At 39.5% G+C, this 19,753-nt stretch overlaps 1 protein-coding gene across 3 annotated transcripts; it reads left to right on the top strand.

Moving 5' to 3' along the window:
• Nucleotides 1–661: 661 nt before the first annotated feature.
• zgc:63863 (uncharacterized protein LOC393372 homolog) lies at nt 662–13,861 on the top strand. 3 transcript variants are annotated; one of them, XM_061897569.1, is made up of 10 exons: nt 662–877; nt 1,061–1,118; nt 7,451–7,581; nt 7,650–7,730; nt 7,831–8,017; nt 8,080–8,181; nt 8,348–8,489; nt 8,655–8,839; nt 8,902–8,996; nt 9,255–13,861. In XM_061897569.1, exons 1-10 carry the CDS (start codon nt 811–813, stop codon nt 9,431–9,433), a joined length of 1,227 nt encoding a protein of 408 aa, XP_061753553.1. In that variant the 5' UTR covers nt 662–810; the 3' UTR covers nt 9,434–13,861. The 3 variants fall into 3 exon arrangements, with proteins under 3 accessions (XP_061753553.1, XP_061753552.1, XP_061753554.1); XM_061897568.1 differs by having other exon boundaries at nt 663–877; nt 9,252–13,861; XM_061897570.1 differs by having other exon boundaries at nt 664–877; nt 1,064–1,118; nt 9,252–13,861.
• The last annotated feature ends 5,892 nt before the right edge of the window (nt 13,862–19,753 follow it).

Below are 19,753 nucleotides of genomic sequence, written 5' to 3'. Positions count from 1 at the left end.
AATTTTAAAGAGTCGAATCTGAAGATAAACTATGTTTAAAAATTTTATTTTCACTTTTTTCGTGTTTTCTCCTCTTTTAAACCGTTCAATTAAGTGTTTTTTTCATCATTTATTCTCTACAAAAACCTCCCATAAAAGGAAAAAAAATGTGCGACGGAATGACAGAAATACCCTTTTTTTTCAATAAATACATATTTATTTATTGAAGGTAAATTGAGCAAATTGGCTATTTCTGGCAATTTATTTAATTGTGTGTCAAACTGGTTGCCCTTTGCATTAATCAGTACCCAAGAATTAGCTCTTGGTTTCAAAAAGGTTGTTGACCCCTGCTGTAAAGCATGTTTTTAATTGGTTAAAATGTAATTTTAACCGCTAGATGTCAGGAGCGAGTTGTTCAAAAATGTGGATGAATAATACGACAAATAAAGCGTCTATGGTGAATTAAATGTTCAACGAAACAAAGTGTCGTTGGGAAAATTAATGTTTTGTGTCAATCAGTGCTATACTTAATGAGATATTATATCGTTAACAATTACCCCATAACACTGCGACTTCAAAGAACTACAGCACAATCAAGTTTGCTTGAGACCACATTCTGTCAACCGACCAATCATCTACGACTTCTTAGTCACGTTCAGTTTTTGACCAATTGCCGCCAAGCCTCGTAGTCACTGTCAGCCTCAGCTGTCGCGAAGTCTGGTAAGACGTGGTAGTGACGCTTCATGTCATGAATGATTTTACAAGCTGAATGAACTATTGCTGGCCTGGAAACCGCGAATTATTTGTGTGACAATGATATTTTAAGAGGGAATGAAAAAGCCAAAGAGAAATAAACTTAATAGCGTAGGAGTTGAGGTGAAAGGACCTGTCGAGAGAGGTAAGTCAACCCAACAGTTTAGCTAACAAGGTAAACATTGCTAGCTGTTTTCTCAGCCATTACTAATATTCGCTTGTTTTTTTTTAATTTTTTTAATGGCATTGTATCTCATTCAAGTACTGTTTAATTTAAGCTTGCTCGTGTCGCCTACGTGGCAGTCTCACATCTACCTACCTTCCTTCACAGATGTCAACTGTGGGAAAAAACAGAAGTTGGCTGAGATACATCAGGCTTTGAACAGGTGAACAATGTGATGATGTGATCCTTTTCATCTGGTAATCAAGCAAAACCACACAATCAGTTTAACTTGTCAGAAGTGGATAGCATTTTATAAAGCATTAATATTGTCAGTGTTAATATTTAAATCAATCAAACTTTATTTCATGTATATAACACTGTTTGTACAGAACATACAAACCCTTTATTAAATCACAATTATTAAAATTCAGCGATTTGGTGCATTATCAAACAGCTAAAATAATGTATAAAACAAACTATAATCTACTACCCAAGAATGTACAACAATTCTTCTCAACAAAAGAGGAGACATCTAAACTTAGAGGAAAATCTAATTTAAAACATTTGTATGCTCGTACAACTCTTAAAACCTTTAGCATATCTGTATGTGGAATTAAAATATGGAATGGATTAACCAAAGAAATCAAACAAAGCATACATGGCGCAGTGGGAGATTGGCCGTGCGCAACCCGAGGGTCCCTGGTTCAAATCCCACCTAGTACCAACCTCGTCACGTCCGTTGTGTCCTGAGCAAGACACTTCACCCTTGCTCCTGATGGGTGCTGGTTGGCGCCTTGCATGGCAGCTCCCTCCATCAGTGTGTGAATGTGTGGGTGAATGGGTAAATGTGGAAGTAGTGTCAAAGCGCTTTGAGTACCTTGAAGGTAGAAAAGCGCTATACAAGTACAACCCATTTATATATAATATAATTCAGTTTAAGTGACTGTTCAAACTACAAGTGTTCACAAAGTACACAGATCAAGAATTATGATGAACATCTTGAATTATTTTTTGTCCTTTTTTTATTGAGACAAAGATTATCTATGTATTTAACATTTGTTTGCTTACTATTGTATATTATTTATTGGTTCACTGTCCTGTTACAGAGAACAACAAAATTGGATAAAATTGCTATGTATGAAAAGGGGTAGGATTACATAAGATCTGCTTCTTCCTACGCCTTTTTGGTTGTGCTGTAATGAAACAACTGGAAATGTGTGTTTACATTGCATGTTCGAAATAAACGGAAACGGAACTGAACATGGGCACAAAGGGATTTACACCAAAAGTAAAAGAAGAGAAGAAAACACACACACACACACACACACACACACACACACACACACACACACACACACACACACACACACACACACACACACACACACACACACACACACACACACACACACAGCACTGTTGACTATTATCAGAAAACACAAAACACGGCCAAGGTTCCCACGGGGTCTTAAAATGTCTTAAATCCAACAATTTGAATTTAAGGCCTTTAATGTCTCCAATTGTCCTAAAATCTCATAAAAGGTTTTAAATGAGAGTTTAAAAGGTCTTAAATTATATTAACATTACTTTTATTTAAAACATGCAACAACTTCAGTCTTGCTTTTAAATGTTTACATTTTTGAGGGCGCTATATTGTAACCATAAAACCACCAAAGTACCTTTGCTGCCCCGGTCGGAATATATCAGCGTGCGCAGCGATGTGTTGTTGCAGCTAGGGCTGGGCGATATATCGTGGGTTTGTCTCTGTGCGATATAGAAAATTACTATATCGTGGTATTCGAGTATACGTTCTCACGCAATTGCTTTTATCTGCGGGCATTATACTATAGGCCAGGGGTAGGGAACCTATGTCTCTAGAGCCAGATGTGCCTCTTTTGATGACTGCACCTGGCTCTCAGATCAATTTTAGCTGACATTGCTTGACACGATAAGTAATGAATAAATCCGCTGGTAATCACAGTATCAAAAATAACGTTCAAGATATAAAACATTCTCATGCATTTTTATCCTTCCATCCGGTTTCTACCGCACCTGTTCAAGAAGTCGCATTAATGGTAAGAAGTATTTTATTTATTTTTGGCTAGCCTCAGAATAACAATGTTATTAAAAAGAATAAGAGACTTATTATACTCTAAAAATGTTGGTCTTTCTTGAAAATGCACACATATAGTTGTATTCAGTGTTTAAAAAAAAAATAAAAAAATTGTATGCTCTCACGGAAATACTTTTTAAAATATTTGGCTTGTATGGCTCTCTCAGCCAAAAAAGTTCCCGACCCCTGCTATAGGCTCTTCCCACTCCTTCTTGTGTCTCCTTCTCACAGACAGCAAGCGCACAAACTTACACACGTCACATAGTGTCACGACACTGCTACATACGTATACGCCCTCACGGTGCAGAGAGGTAGCAGACTGGGTAACGTTAGCTGTGATGCTAGTGAAGCCGTGTGGGGCACAAGCGTTGCTACCAAAAGTAACATTACTGCAAATATAGATAGATAGATAGTACTTTATTGATTCCTTCAGGAGAGTTCCTTCAGGAAAATTCAAATTCGTGCAGCAGTGTACAGAGTTGAGATCAATTTAAAAAAGTAAAAAGTAAATAATGAGGGTTTAAATGTAAACAAAATAGAGATATATAACAATAACAATAAAAATAAAAAGTAACAATGGGAATAAAAATATAACAGTAAAATAAGAATATAACAAAAGAAACTAGTCAGTAGTGACCATGTTATAACGTATTGCACTGCTATTGTTTTGCACCCCCTGTCATCCTAGTACCCCCCGCCCCCCTCCCAAGAGAGGAGTTGTACAGTCTAATAGCGTGTGGGACAAAAATGTAGCATCATTTGAAAAGTCACCTGCTAATAACTTTAACAAATAGTTTTGGTCAATCGACATAGTTGTGATTTCCTTCTCTGCATGAAAGTTTAAAATGAGCATATATTAATGCAGTATGAACAAGAATGTTTTAATGTATTGTACACACGTAGAATCATCATACTGCCGTAATTATATGTATCAAGAGTTTATTCAAGGCTAAGGCAAAAATATCGAGATATATATCATGTATCGCGGTATGGCCTAAGAATATCAAGATATTAAAAAAAGGCCATATCGCCCAGCCCTAGTTGCTACTCAGTGGCCTAGTGGTTGGAGTGAGATCGGTAGGTTGTGAGTTCAAACCCTGGCCGAGTCATACCTAAGACTATACAAAAAATGGGACCCATTGCCTCCCTGCTTGGCACTCAGCATCAAGGGTTGGAATTGGGGGTTAAATGACCATAAATGATTCCCGGGCACGGCACCACTGCTGCCCACTGCTCCCCTCACCTCCCAGGGGGTGATCAAGGGTGATGGTTCAAATGCAGAGAATAATTTCGCCACACCTAGTGTGTGTGTGACAATCATTGGTACGTTAACTTTAACTTTAGCATCGCAGCGCAGAAAACTAAATAAAAGCTCACAGCAAAGCCGAATTACTTGCATAAGATGGGTAATTGAAAGTTCAACGATTTATGGCTCTGGGGCGGTCAATTTAATGCAAGCTTGCAGCCGGTGGATGGAAACTTTATAAAGTGTTTCGGACCCGGATGTGGAGCTATTGAGGAGGGAAGGGTGAAACATGGGGGTGAAAGTGAATGGAATGTTAATGTATAAGTCAGAAATCCGGGATATGTCCATGTCCAAACGATGCTGAAATGCCGGAAACACTTGCACAACTATACAAGGTTCAAGTTAACCCCCCAAAGGAGTCTTATGTGGGTAAAGTGGTGTCATTTTCCGAGTTAGATCAATATTAGTGAAATCAAAATATCACATACATGCTTGTTTCTCTGTGGTAGAAGTGAACTCACAACAGTAAAACTATAAAAAGAAAAGATAATTCTCATATTATTTCTATTATTTATTACAACAAATTCAGGTCAGCTTTCCATGCCTAATTTCTTTCTGCAAGTTTATACAGCAACTGAAATTAAAAGCTATAAAGGTTGTGTGTTTTAAGATTTTTGATGGGGTGAAGAAAGTAGGCAAGATTTGCGAATTTCATCTTATCACGCCTAAATAAAAACTAGTCCTTCTTTATTAGCAATATATTATCAAAAAAGTCAGAAGAACAACTAAAAATGTATTTATACATACCAGATACAAAATGAGCTGAGCAAATTTGAATGTTGTCCACACTATTCGCATCCAAATTTTGTTTGCGGCTTGCAAGCCATTATCGCCTTCTTTCTTGTTGGACAATTGTTCTGTCTGCACTCCGTTTTTCACAACTTTGCGCAGATACAGTTAGGCCCAATCCCAACCCTCACCCTTCTTTTGAGCCCTATGCCTACGCTTTGCGCGTTCCCGTGAAGTGGTGTCCCAATGAGTCTTTGCACGTATGGGTAGTGGACATAACGAGGAGTAGGGGGTATGAATCTAGCCCTTCAGAGTGAGACATTTCAGATGCTGACACCCTCAGGTAGGGCCTGACAAAAATGCACAATTTTTCCACACGTTATATAATATATTACATGTTAGTTTGGAACGTTAGTTTGTAATGTTAGCCAGCTAGCCACGCTAGCTAACTAGCTAACTGAAATACTAAATGATAATACTAAAATTCTAAAATTTTAAAGCTTGCAAATGTGAAAACATTAACGTTACATACCTTAAAAAATTCAAAAGATACAACAGTCGTAGATGATGGCTTCTTCTCCGTGTAGTTCTTTGTTTTTTCATCAGCCGAACCAGGATGAATGTAAAAAAAACAAAACGAGCTCACCCGTTAACTTTATTGCTGTGTTTGTTGTCTAATTGTAGGACTATAGGATTGTACAGTACACCGCTACTAATAATCTACCACTCTTCTAATGAATTAAAAAAAGTTTTACTGCCTGTGGAAAACAACCTTAGTTATTCTTCATTCACATGTGCTGCCGTCCGGCGGTGGCGTTGCTGAGTTGCGGAGCGGCGCATTCGTGTGCCAAAACACACACACTGAGCACATAAAATGGTAATAATCGTCCAAAACAATGACAAAATACAGCAAGTCTACTGGTTAAGAAAAAGGCTGCGTGAAAGGAACGATTAAGGTATTTGGGCTTCAAAGCTGTCAATAAAAGTGATGCTTTAAACACGGACGTGCCGGGCTGCTTTAAAACATGCCTCACCATTACCACCGTTGCTTCAATTTTAGGTAAACATTTAAATAACAAACATTCTGACCTGCACAAGGAGTTGAAAGCGTGGCAGGTAATTTTGGTAACAGCTTCCCCAATGCACATATTCTGTAGATACGAGACATGCATTCACCTGGTTGGCTTGTTAAAAAATTATCAGAGCAGTCCAAACCGCCAAAGTAATGTAAAATAATGCAAGTGAATTGACAGAATTTTGTAACAAATTGCCACTGTTTCATTTGTTTTATCTTTAACAATGTGTGTTTTACATGCTACTTGTCTTACTTGTGTATTTTTAGCCTTGTTTTCAGTGTTTGCAAAGTATTTTATTTGACATTTATTTGATTTTGATTTGATTTTTAATATACCGTATTTCCTTGAATTGCCGCCGGGGTGCTAATTAATTTAAAACCTCTTCTCACTTCTGCGCTTACCAAAGGCATGCGGTAAAAGTAAGCATGCGCTAATTATTTTAAAACCTCTTCTCACTCCGGCACTTACCAAAGGCATGCAGTAAAAATTTGAGTGTGATGTAAGCCTGGACCTTAAATCCTACTTAATAGCTCTTAATCTTCTTCCCTTTATGCGATTTCAAATTACCGGTATTGAAATCAGCCTCCTCCATTTTGAATAATGATGACAGTCGAAGTGTCACCCGCGACGTCACAAGTTTGACCAGGCGGTAATACTAAGCATGCGCTAATTATTTTGCGAAGCGAGTTTGACCCGGCAGTAATTGAAGGCAGGCGCATACCATATACCCTGCGGCAATTCAAGGAAATACGGTAGTTACAATTCATTCTGGCCCTCTGATTTTCCTTTGTCTCTGTACTTTTTTGTCCATATGAATGTTAAAAGGTCTTAAACTATGTTCAACATGGTCTTAAAAAGTTTTAAATTTGACTTGTTGAAACTTGCAGAGGGGTTAGTGTGTCTGCCTCACAATACGAAGGTCCTGAGTTGTCCTGGGTTCAATCCCAGGCTTGGGATCTTTCTGTGTGGAGTTTGCATGTTCTCCCCGTGAATTCGTGGGTTCCCCCCGGGTACTCCGGCTTCCTCCCACTTCCAAAGACATGCACCTGGGGATAGTTTGATTGGCAACACTAAATTGGCCCTAGTGTGTGAATGTGAGTGTGAATGTCGTCTGTCTATCTGTGTTGGCCCTGTGATGAGATGACGACTAGTCCAGGGTGTACGCCGCCTTCCGCCCGATTGTAGCTGAGATAGGAACCAGCGCCCCCCGTGACCCCAAAGGGAATAAGCGATAGAAAATGGAAGGATGGATGGAAACTTGCAGAGATCCTGTTGGTATAATAAGCGGTAATAAGCATAAAGGCCATTTTTCTAAACAGTGTCTTTTTCAGTGATCCGGTGGATATTGAGACCCTCCAGAGGGCTGCCATCAGCAAAGGGGGACTGTTTATAGATGAACTGCGGAGAAAAGTGTGGCCTAAACTTCTTAACATCAATGTATATGAACTGCCTTATAAACCTGGTTAGTACTTCACAGAATTGTATGTCGATTTAAATAAATGCCATGCATAATACAATATTGTATAACAGGGAGAGCTGGACGGGAGAACCAAAAGGACTACAACCAGATTGTCATGGATGTCAGGAGATCCATGAAGCGCTTCCCAAAATGTCTGTGTACAGATTTTTTCAATTAATTTACAAAAACAGCATGAGACCGATTAAGCGTCCTCCAGAAATTGAATTCAGTTTGCGGTTTCTTCTTTCTAAGGTATGCTGTCTACAGAAAGAGATGTTCTACAAGAACAGCTCATTGATGTCATACTAGAGGTTTTAAGATGCAACCCCCTGCTGAACTACTACCAGGGCTACCATGACGTGGCGGTCACGCTATTACTGGTTGTTGGTGAGCGGATGACCATCGCAATGCTGCACACCTTATCCAAATGTCACCTCAGGTAGTAATTTATTTGTATGTTAAAAGAAAAACACTTCTCTTTACAATACAATAACTTTTTAGGGATTTCATGGACCCTACAATGGACAGCACCAAACATATTTTAAACTATTTGATGCCTTTATTGGAAGAAGTGGACAAGGAGCTTCATGACTTCATGATCAGGTGAAAAAACATCAACGTAATGTGCCTGATTGCCTCTAGAGGGCGGTCAAGTGCTGACCTGGACGCACAGTCAAACCATTGCTTTGGTGTATTCATTATTTGTGTCGTTGTCTTTCTTCGGGTGTTTGCAGACATAACGGCACTATTTTATTTTGTTTTCACTTAGAGCGGAGGTGGGGACCATCTTTGCTTTGTCTTGGCTCATCACGTGGTATGGACATGTCCTGTTGGAGCCCAAACTCACACTGAGACTCTACGACTTCTTCTTGGCCTCTCACCCCATAATGCCCATCTACCTAGCTGCTACGGTAAGCATGTAAAAAGCCATTTGTTACATGCTATATAGAATGTAGTTCATGCTTCCTCAATTGACTGGTTCACTCTTAAATTTACTATAGTGTGTAATCCATGTCTGAACTCACTGAGCAGCTTCATGGATGAAACGTCCTCCTCTTCCTCCTCCAACTCAACAGATCGTGTTGCACAGGGAGAAGGAGGTGAAGCAGACAGAATGTGACATGGCCATGGTGCACCACCTCCTCTCGCGCATCCCCCAGGACCTCCCTTATGAGTGCCTCATCGGCCAGGCGCAGGAGTTGTTTGTCCGCTTCCCTCCCTCCTTGCTGGCCAAGCGGGCAGAGCTGCGGTCTCGTAAAAGGTAAGGAAGGTAAAGAAGCCTTCTTTGACTGACTCTCAACTTTTTTATGTGTTCTTCCACAGCCAGTCAATTAGTAACTTCAAGACGTTTCAGCTTGCGACACTCCACCAGAGACCAGACTCCGTACTCCAGCGCCTAACTACATCCTCCAAACGAGGTAATAATTCTCTCTAGTACTAAATGAAGTAGTCAAATAATTATCAGAGACCAGGGGTCAATCAATAACAAGTAAACAAATGCTGTAGACCATCTCATCAAGTGTAAATGTAAATATAGCAGATTAGGACAAAAAGGTGCAGTATCCCTACCAGGTTCCTTTTAATGTATGTGATCTAAAACATGCTGCAGCATTCCCCCACTGGACAAACAATGTATTGCCATCACCCCCCCACCCCCTGATTTGTGCTCGTAGCAGCTCGTCACTCAGGCTTGGATGAGGCTTTGCCCCGGGACGGAGGCCAGCGTTGGGGGAAGGGGAGCAGGATGGTGAAGATGGCCGTGTGGGGGCTGTCGGCGACGCTGGGGGCAGCAGTGTTCGCGGTGGCTCAGACAGCCTTGGACTGGGGACCCGATGTGTTGCTGCAGCTCTTCTGAGGCGACGCCGCATTCGTTTAAAGGATCTTAAGAGGCTTTTTCTCATGTAAGGACTAGAAGCATATACATATCTTAAGGGGAAGTTACTTTAATGGAAACAAAGGGGATTTAATTTAAAAGGGAAACTGCACTTTTTTTGAAATTTTGCCTGTTGTTCCCAATCAATATGAAAGACAAGGCGACGTGTATGTGTGTGTGTATGCGTGGGTGTGTGTGTGTGTGCGCGTGGGTGTGTTTTAATGCTTTCCAACTTCTAATTAGGCTTAAATAAAGATTTGCTTAAAATGGAGCCAATAAGAAGTTCCAGTAAATAACCATTCAAAAAGCGCCAACAATTTACATTTTGCGAGTTAAATATAAAGCGTTAGTGATACTGTTATTACAAGTGCTAATGCTGACAAATTATAGCAGCGCTGTGATCACTACCTAGTTTGGCTATGTTGACATCATTGGCTGGTGAGCTGCTCTCTCGCGTCAGAGCTCGTGGAAATATATTGTAGATCCTAAATATGCTGGCAGCACAGTGGAGCAGGGGTTAGTGCCCGTGCCTCACAAAAAGAAGGTCCTGGGTTTGACTCCTTGGCTCAAGGTCTCTCTGTATGGAGTTTCTCCCTGTGATTGGCTGGGTTCCTTTCTGGGTACTCCAGCTTCCTCCCACCTCCAAAGACATGCACAGACATGATAGGCTGATTGGCAACACTAAATTGTCCTTGTTTGTCTTGGCCCTGCGATGAGGTGGCGACTTGTCCAGGGTGTATGCTTCCTTCTGCCAAGTGCAGCTGGGATAGGCTCAAGCCCTCCCCATGACCCTTAAAGGGACAGACAGTACAAAATTGAAAGATGGATTGGATAAATAATGCCTTGCCCCTCGATAGTAGAAGGAACAAGACTTAATCCAACAAATTGGTGCACTTTGACAGCCAATTTAGACCAGGAAATTGCGAGAAAGACACGGAAAGATGCTTGGTTCCAACCCCTTTCACAAGGATTATGAGTCATTCCTCATCTAAACGGGAATTTAACAAGATTCTACAAGTCGGCATCCTTATGATAGCAGACATTGTATTGTAAGTGATGTTTTATTATGTTTATCTCTCATGAAGTCTGCAGTAAGTAATAACCAGTGATGTTGTGGAAGAAAAAAGTGAATATTGTGATGCATTTTTTTTAAAGTAAGTGAGCCACGTATGCTCAAATTGAGCAAAATACGTAAATATTACGTTATTGTAAGTGTGCCTTTTACTACATTACATACATACTTACAGTATGTATGTAAAACTTTAATGGAGGTGTTTTTCTAAAGGTTCTATTGGCAGAATAGAGTGACTCCCATAAGCTCTGTTGTAAGCAGACTTTTGATCGCATGTTATTACTGTTAGGATAAGTGCAGTTTCCCTTGAAGAAGTAGCTTAGTGGGACATGGTTTCAAATGCTTTATATTCAAGTTAAAGTGCCACACTGTCGTCGGCATTACTCAGCTTTAGGCTATTAGTGTGTGTGTGTGCGTGTGTGCGTGCGTGTGTGTGTGTGTGCTTTTTAGAAATTAATTATATATTTTAGTTTAGTTTTTGTAATGCGCTCTGCAGCTGTATCTTGACGCCAAGAAGTGCCTCTGGCCAAAGAAATAAGATAAATTATTGAAGAGCTCAAAGCTTCTTGTTGTGAGGAGAGGTGCAGAGATGACAAAAATCAAGGCGCTATTTATTGCGACAGGTGTCGGTGAAATACTGTATGTACACAAAGCGACCATGCTGCGATTTTGCACATGTGCGATAGAGGCATTGAAGTATGTATATATTTTTGCTGATCAATCAAGGAAATACACCCAAGTAGCCTAATGCAGGCATGCACCTGAAAGGCTGCTTTTACTTGAGTGTCATGTCACAAGCCTCTGTGTCGCGCGCTGTTTTCACCAAATGTAATGGGAAACAATTATAATTTGTGTTTATTTGTGGAAAAATAACTACACGCTCACTAGCTGTCGAAGGTACTTTGTTAGAATATAATTGTGGCATTTCAGAACTTAGGATGAATCAATAATACAGACAAGGCAAAGCATGTTAGCGCTGTCTGCCGTGTTTGCCGACTTTGCGTTAAAATATTTATCTGCTATTTATGAGCACTTGGCCCAACTGCATCTGTTAGCACAACTTTGCTAGAATTGCGGCACAGCGCGGTCCTCCCTCGTTTCACCCCTCTCATCAGGCTAATGGCCAGCATGTGTCATTAATTTAAAGTTGCTGTGCAACGTGTGAATCCTCACAAGTGTTATAAGTGCAGCTCATCAAAACAAACACAACAAAATAAAAACACCAGAGGGTTAAAAGGTTAGTTCAACCTAGACGTGTGTGTCTCCGGGGCTTGAGGCAATCAGAGCAGGGTTACTGAGCTGAGTAATTAACAATCCAGTCAATCTGTCACTCTTATTACTTAGCTAGTTAAGAGGCATGGACTAGAACTGAGACTTTTATTGTTGATCACTTTTTAATTAGACCATCAATGAATCAAAGCTTGTTTGTTGGTCCGTAATCAGTTTGTGCGTCACTGGCCTGTTTTTTGTGTGCCATGGTGCTCTTGTTGCCTGCCTGATAACTTGTATTTATTGTAACAAACTGGCAATTAAAAATATCTTGTTGCATTGCATTGAGCCATAATATTGTTTGTAATATACATGTTCTTGGCATCCATGTAAACTTTTTTTAGTTTAGGTTTATGCTGTAGAAATTGAGTTTTATTTCCATCACAAATATAAATACACCTTTAGCTTTCATTTAATTTGCTATTTGATGTGCCTTTACATGTATCAGAATTAGGGCTGCATGATATTGTCAATTTCCTTCCTGGAAATTCAATTTTTCAAGTACAATTTAGATATTTTTGACAACCAGGTGGTGCTGACGTCATGTCTTCTGTAATTAAATAGGCGAATGAAAATAATAATAAAAAAAAAAGCTAAAGAAATGTTCTACATATTTAAAGACACATCTTACTGTTTTTATTATTTGACAACCATGTGGTGCTGACGTCATGTCTTCTGTAATTAAATAGGCGAATGAAAATAATAATTAAAAAAAAAGCTAAAGAAATGTTCTACATATTTAAAGACACATCTTACTGTTTTTATTATCGGTATTTCCTAACTTTCTCATTACTTTAGGCCTTTTTTCTGTAATTTGAAAATGTTGTAAAATTGTTCTTTATTTTATTTGTACAATGTGCCACGAATCTTTAAAACAGCCATTTTTGAAAACGACTTTACACATTTTACCAAGGGGGCAAAGTGTTGCCAAATGCTGCAAGCTTCTCAATAGGGATGTGAATATAACAACGCACGATTCAATTTGATTCTGATTAGATTCCTGATTCAAACTGGTTCTCACAGTATATTATCAGGTAAATAAATTATAATAACACCTTTTTAAAAATGAGTTACAGGTTACAAATTCTCCTCTTGGCTGTTACAGTACAGTATGATGTATACACATAGAGCCTGCAGCTCAGGGTGCGAACTGGGGACTAGGGGTTCAAATTTGGGCCGCTGAGTTGTTTTGTTTGGTCTACTAAAAGATGGCTTCCCAAATTCAATAGTTATTGATATTGACCTCTTTTTAAGTTCACACGATCATAGATAGATAGATAGTACTTTATTTAGTCCTTCAGGAGAGTTCCCTCAAGAAAATTTAAATTCCAGCAGCAATTGAGATCGAATTCAAAAAGTAAATAATGGGGGTATAAATGGAAACAAAATAGAAAAATATTACAATAAGAATGAAAATAAAACGCAACAATGAGAATAAAAATAACAGTAAAATAAGAATATAACGAGAAACTAGGCAGTGGTGACATTGTTATGAAAAAGTATTGCACTGTTATCGTTTTGCATCCCCTGTCATGCTGCGTATGTACCATCCATTGATGGCACAAATGCAAGGCTAATAACTATGCTGTCCATAGATCATGACAATCTCCACTACCTTTTGTATATGAAGGTATGGGGGTTACCTCCTCACACATGGAGGCAAAAAGGCTTAGCAACCCAGCTTGTAGACTGTGTAAAAAAAAAAACAATTTTTGAAAGCAGTTTCTTGAAAATTTAAATCTATTCAGAATCGTAATACAAGTTGTGATTCGGATGTGAATTTTTTCAGCAAACCTACTTCTGGAGGTTTTCTACACGCTTTGCACTGCAATGGTAATGTCTTTGGGCTTGTGGAGGCTGGTCTCCGCTCAAGCTTGCGCAGCAAACACTTCAAGTGCTTTTAATGACCACTTCTATTTGATTACCGAAAAGTGCATTACAGATGTGGAGGGAGACCTTTAAAGCAAGATCATTTATGATCATACTGTTTTGTTGCAAAAAAGAGGCTGCTTTTTTGCCAAGTGAAGTTAACCTGTTCAGCCTGTGTTGAATAAAAATATTTAAATCGCCTCTTGTGGTCACAATTTCTAGTTCCCACATGTTAAGAGTGCTGTCTGTCGCCGTGTGCAATTAAATAATACTAAATTAACTTTTTGTGTGACCATACAGATGTTGCCTCTATAGACTCAACTTGCCTCCCCCTGAGAATTGAGGTCATATATTGGTGTGTGAGGAGGGGGGTAATTAGGTAGATGTTGAACATCTGTCCGTCAAGTCCCCCTGAGGGAGGTGACAACGACAAGGAGGGTTGGATGGCAAAATGTCAGGAAGTTAGTGGACATCAAGTGGATGGGTTAAGGGCCAGACAAGGGGGTAGCTGAGGTCTTCCCAACTATACAACTCAGCCCCCCTGCATGTGAGTTGAGAGGAGGAGGCAAGAGCAGATGTAGCCTCGACGTCAACGCAAAGCCTCAGGGTGTCTGGAGGTTCTTTCTCACGCACGCACACACACACTGAATCCTTGCTGGTCCCCAAAACACCACTACATATTTCACAAGGTAGCTGTGATTATACTGTAGGTACCTTTGCAAATGACGAAAGCATTCATGTGTTTGTTGCATGTGTGTGCTTCAGTGTGTGAAGCACCCTGCTTGCCAGGGACAACAAATGCTCCAGGGGTCTGCCTGTTTCAATATGTATATATTTTTGTTTCATGACAAACTTACGCAACTTTTATGCCGCCAATAGGAGCACCTTGACTCAACTCCACTGTTGCGTAATGGCATACTGTCTTACTGTGAAAATAATAAGGACACGCACATGCTGTAACTCTCCTCCTAAACTGTGAGTTTCAAAAGGTTGAATATTTATCAAAACATGCATCCCTACTGGGTTGTCTGTGATATTTATTACCATGAATTGATTAACGTGGACCCCGACTTAAACAAGTTGAAAAACTTATTCGGGTGTTACCATTTAGTGGTCAATTGTACGGAATATGTACTGTACTGTGCAATCTACTAATAAAAGTATCAATCAATCAATCAAAGACAATGTGGTGTATTTTTGAAAAACCAAATAACTTGGATTGACTGAAAATTTAAATTTCTCATACAGGTTGTTTAAAGAAACACTACACAATTTGATACACCTCTTAGGGCTTTGACAATTTCTGCAAACGCGGTTAAAAAAACAACCAACCAAAATGTCATACTTGGCAACTAAGTTTTCATAGGTCATTGATCATTTGTCTAATCGAATCACCAGAATCCCCAAACCTAACAGTTTGAAAGTAAAATAAAAAAAAATCTAGATTCAACTCAGCAGAACAGCAACAGTGCAAAAATATTATCCATTTTGAAAATAAATTTGTTAATGAATACAGCTTCTTCACGACGGGCGAATGCATGTCAGTGCGAGTGTCACGGGAGCCAGTCAACTTCAAGTAAAGTCCTGATGTTCTGGGAATCTGCCTGGGTTCTTGTCTTAATAGTAGTAAGATGGATTTTTACATGGGTGACGCAGGTTCAAGGCCCGCTCTGAGCAGCAAGGAAAAAAAATGCAGCTGAGAGGGAGTACACAATTGTTAGACCAAAAGCTGTTTGTGATTGACAGCTATGAACACAAATCATTGCATTCCACCATTAAAAGTGTGGGCCCCTGATGGTGTGGGGCCTGTGGGCTTTAGCCCAGACAAGCCTGTGCATTATGGCGGCCTTGACTGCAGTCGCCGTTTGTGACCGAACTGTAGGAAACCACTTGTGGGATTTTAAATACATAAAAGCTCAATGAAAGCCATCACAACAGCTAAACATAAAAAAACCAAGGCCACAGTGGGCTAAGGAAAAGCAATTGTTGACTATGGATGAGTCATAGTCAAAGTCATATTCAGTGATCAATCTTAAATCTGCATTTGGCAAGGTGATTTTTCTGGAACTTTTGTTTCATGTTGTTCCAATGACATTTCTGAAGACTGCCTGAAGAAAACATGCACATGTCTACTGGCTTTTATGATATGGGACTGCATGTCAGGTAATGACACTGGGGAGATGGCTGTCATTACAACAAATGCACACGTTTACATTTAGATTTTGGACAGCCTTCTTATTTTGTCAATCATAAGGATGTTTGAGGATGATGACATAATTTTTGAAAATAATGATAAGGGGTGTAACAATTGATACCTCGATAGTTGGATTTATTTTCCTAAATTTCAAGTATATCGATTTGTGTTTAGCAAGTTTGCCTTCCAAGAGATGTATCCGAGATCCCTTTAAAAAAGAAGCGATCAATTTCATTGATTAAAAAACTAAGTAAAACATTGTATTTAAGAACAGTAGCCTTTATATTAAGTTTAGCACCTCTAATACTAAAGATGTTCAATGCCAGTCTATTGTTCTGTCTCTGGCGTCATCGAAACAAAAACGGCGGATATCTACATTTGTTGAGAAATGTCATAACAAACGCAAATGCCACAACACAGTAGTGTAATACATGTGATTTGTGTCTGTGTACCTTTAAGAGATGGTGCTGTTGTGTGTGACGTGTGCTAAATGTCTAAACGTTAGTTGTAGTGAACAGCAGCTCTTGTATTTGTGTTTGACTACTTGAGGCTGTTACCGCTTTTTATCATACAGACCCATTAAAAGGGTCATATTTAGATTTTGTTCAAAATTATTGTATTCAGACATTTTGTGTAAGAGATTTTTGTGACAGTTTTCGGCTGACATCAGCCTTCGTCAGAGCTGTCGTCGGTCAGCTGTTTTTAGACACGTCACACCAGGAACACAGCTCTGACGTAGGCTAAAGTGTCAGCCAAAACTGTCAACAGGTAAGAAAACTTCTATTTATTTGAGAAGACATGAAAAATTTATATCATGTATTTTTTTTGTTTTTTTTTTACATTTCAAACACTTCCATGTGGTCTAAATCAGTGGTCCCCAACCTTTTTGTAGCTGCGGACCGCTTGATAATTTGTCCCGCGGCCTGGCGGGGTTTTTTTTTTTTTTCTTATGAAAAAGGGAGTTTTTTTGGGTTTGTGCACTAATTGTAAGTGTATCCTGTGTTTTTTATGTTGATTTAATAAAATAAAAAAAATAATTAATTCTTCTGCGGCCCGGTACCAATCGAGCCAGGTGGTTGGGAACCACTGGTCTAGATTACATGTAATGGTGGTTCTTTGGTAAACATGTTGCATAGATTGTGTTTTGCAGACCATCTCTACGCTGCTTTCTGACCTTCTCTACAGGATGCTCCTTTTTGTGGGCGGTCGTATTCACGTGGCTCCACTTCCACAAGATTTTTCCCCGCCATCTTTGTTCTACCGGTAATTTTTAGTAGAGATGTCCGATAATATCAGACTGTCGATATTATCGGCCGATAAATGCTTTAAAATGTAATATCAGAAATTATCGGTATTGGTTTTTAAATGATCGGTATCTGTTTAGAAATTTAAAATTTATAACTTTTTAAAACGCCGCTGTGTACACAGACGAAGGGAGAAGTACAGAGCGCCAATAAACATTAAAGGCACTGCTTTTGCGTGCCGGCCCAATCACACAATGTCGACAGCTTTGCACACACACAAGTGAATGCAAAACATACTCGATCAACAGCCATACAGGTCACACTGAGGGTGGCCGTATAAACAACTTTAACACACTGTCAAATATGCACCACACTGTACACCCACACCAAACAAGAATGACAAACACATTTCGGGAGAACATCTGCACCGTAACACAACAGAACAAATACCCAGAACCCCTCGCAGCACTAACTCTTCCGGGATGCTACAATATACACCAACGCCCCTTCGAACCCCGCCAACCTCAACCTCATAATGCTCGCTCAGGGAGAGCATGTCCCAAATTCCAAGCTGCTGTTTTGAGGATTGTTAGAAAAAATAATGCACTTCGTGACTTCAATAATAAATATGGCGGTGCCATTTTGGCATTTCTTTCTATAACTTGAGTTGATTTGTTTTGGAAAACCTTGTTACATTGTTTAATGCATCCAGCGGGGCATCACTTTTAATTAGGGATAATAATGTGTTAATTCCACCACTGTATATATCGGTATCGGTTGATATCAGATTCGGTAATTTAGAATTGGACAATAATGGATATCTGCAAAAAAAAGCCATCATCGGACATCTGTAGTTTTTAGCGTTTTCATAGCTAGTCTACTGCTGTACGCTACATTATTTCACAGCGGAAGATGAATGCACCACAACAAGAGGATAGATAAAAAGAATAAACTTATTGATTATGGTGCAGACTACTATGGCGGATGCGTGCAAATTTCCGGGACTTATGTAGATCCCAAATACACATCAGCAGATACCAATAGTTAAGAGAAGTTGGTTTTGCATAATATTGTGTAACACAACACCAGATAATGTCTCCTAATAGGTGCCATTTTGGGGTTTTCATACACACACCATAATATCCAAATCTTTTATATACGCACCATGAAACCTGTATTTTTTATACTCCCGTCATAATACCCATATGTTGAAGCACAGTAAGCCTGAATACGGTAGCTATAATGCTCTGATCAAGCGGTGCGGCTTCGTATCTTACCAAAGTTGTACCAAAACATTGTGACAGAATTTTGAGCGCTGTGTGTAATGTTCTATATTATCAATGAAAATGGTTTGGTGTTCCTTGCTTACAGGTACTTGTTAGCGTCCTTTATTGAACAGGCTTCAGTCAACTTGTAGTCCACACGTATCTCTTATGTGCGACTGCAATCTAATGGTCACACTTACAGTTGTGATCAAAATTATTCAACCCCCACACAATTTTGGTGTTTTAGCAAGTTGGACATTTATTCCGTATTTTGTTTATAGTCATATCAAATAAAGATGCATTAAATAGACAAATGCAACTTGAATTAGAAACATCATATTTTGTAACATACCAAACAGTGTCATTTCTCTTAATATCTCATTGACAAAATTATTCAACCCCTTAAAGATCATAACTCTTAAGAACAGAATTTGAATAAGGTCTTTTCAATCAGGTGTTGAAAACACCTGTAGATGTGATTAGAACCACAACGAGCAACAATTAAACTGATTGAAAAAGACTGTGACGCTCAGCTTCTTGTAGATGGTCAATGGTGTATTTGCAACATGGTGAAGTCCAGGGAGTGGTCAAAGAAGTCAAGAGAGGAGATAATTTCTCTTCATAAGAAAGGATATGGATATAAGAAAATATCAAAGACATTTCACATTCCAAGAGATATTTGGGAGCATATTTCGCAAGTTTAAAGCTAAAGGCACAGTGGAAACACTACCTGGGCGTGGTAGAAAGAGGATGCTGTGTGTGTGCAGTGGTGAAAACCCCCCGGGTAACAGCTGAGGAACTACAACAGGACATTGCAGAGAGGGGAACGCAGGTGTCGTCCCAGACAATAAGGCGCGCACTACGAGATGAAGGCCTCCATGCCAGAACTAAATACATTTTTGGACTAATTAAGTGCAACAGGATCATTACCACGGCCAACTAGACTCTCACCAGATCCTTGGAGTTCGCTAAATTCCACACAAGGATTTGGGACTTCTCAATAGGAGGATGTATTTCAGAAAGCGGGCTCTTGTAAAAAATAATTCTGTGTGATTGGATAAACCACTTGTCCGTTATCTTGAATGACGTGTTACTTCAACCACTCACATCGAAATCAACCAGTGACGCTGGAGAGAGCGACGCTGTGAAATCCTGAACAGAACAGCCGACATATTGGATAACGACAGAGCGTAAAGTTCTCTGTTCATCTTTTAAAGAATTAATATTCGATAGATTCGACAAAACAGTTGCAATAGCAGAATCAATGTCAGCACACGACTCCTCGCTGCGTGCCGCTACTGTTGTTTGAATCAAACATTCGCTTCGGCACTACGTCACATCTATGAAATCCCACCCGGCGATCCTGATTGGTTCATTATTTTTTGCTAT

The sequence above is a fragment of the Nerophis ophidion genome, linkage group LG04 (genome assembly GCF_033978795.1).
Source record: "Nerophis ophidion isolate RoL-2023_Sa linkage group LG04, RoL_Noph_v1.0, whole genome shotgun sequence".
In the NCBI taxonomy this organism is placed as follows: Eukaryota; Metazoa; Chordata; class Actinopteri; order Syngnathiformes; family Syngnathidae; genus Nerophis; species Nerophis ophidion.
The sequence above is the reverse complement of the archived record's forward strand: the minus strand, read 5'-3'. Positions and strand labels throughout refer to the sequence as shown.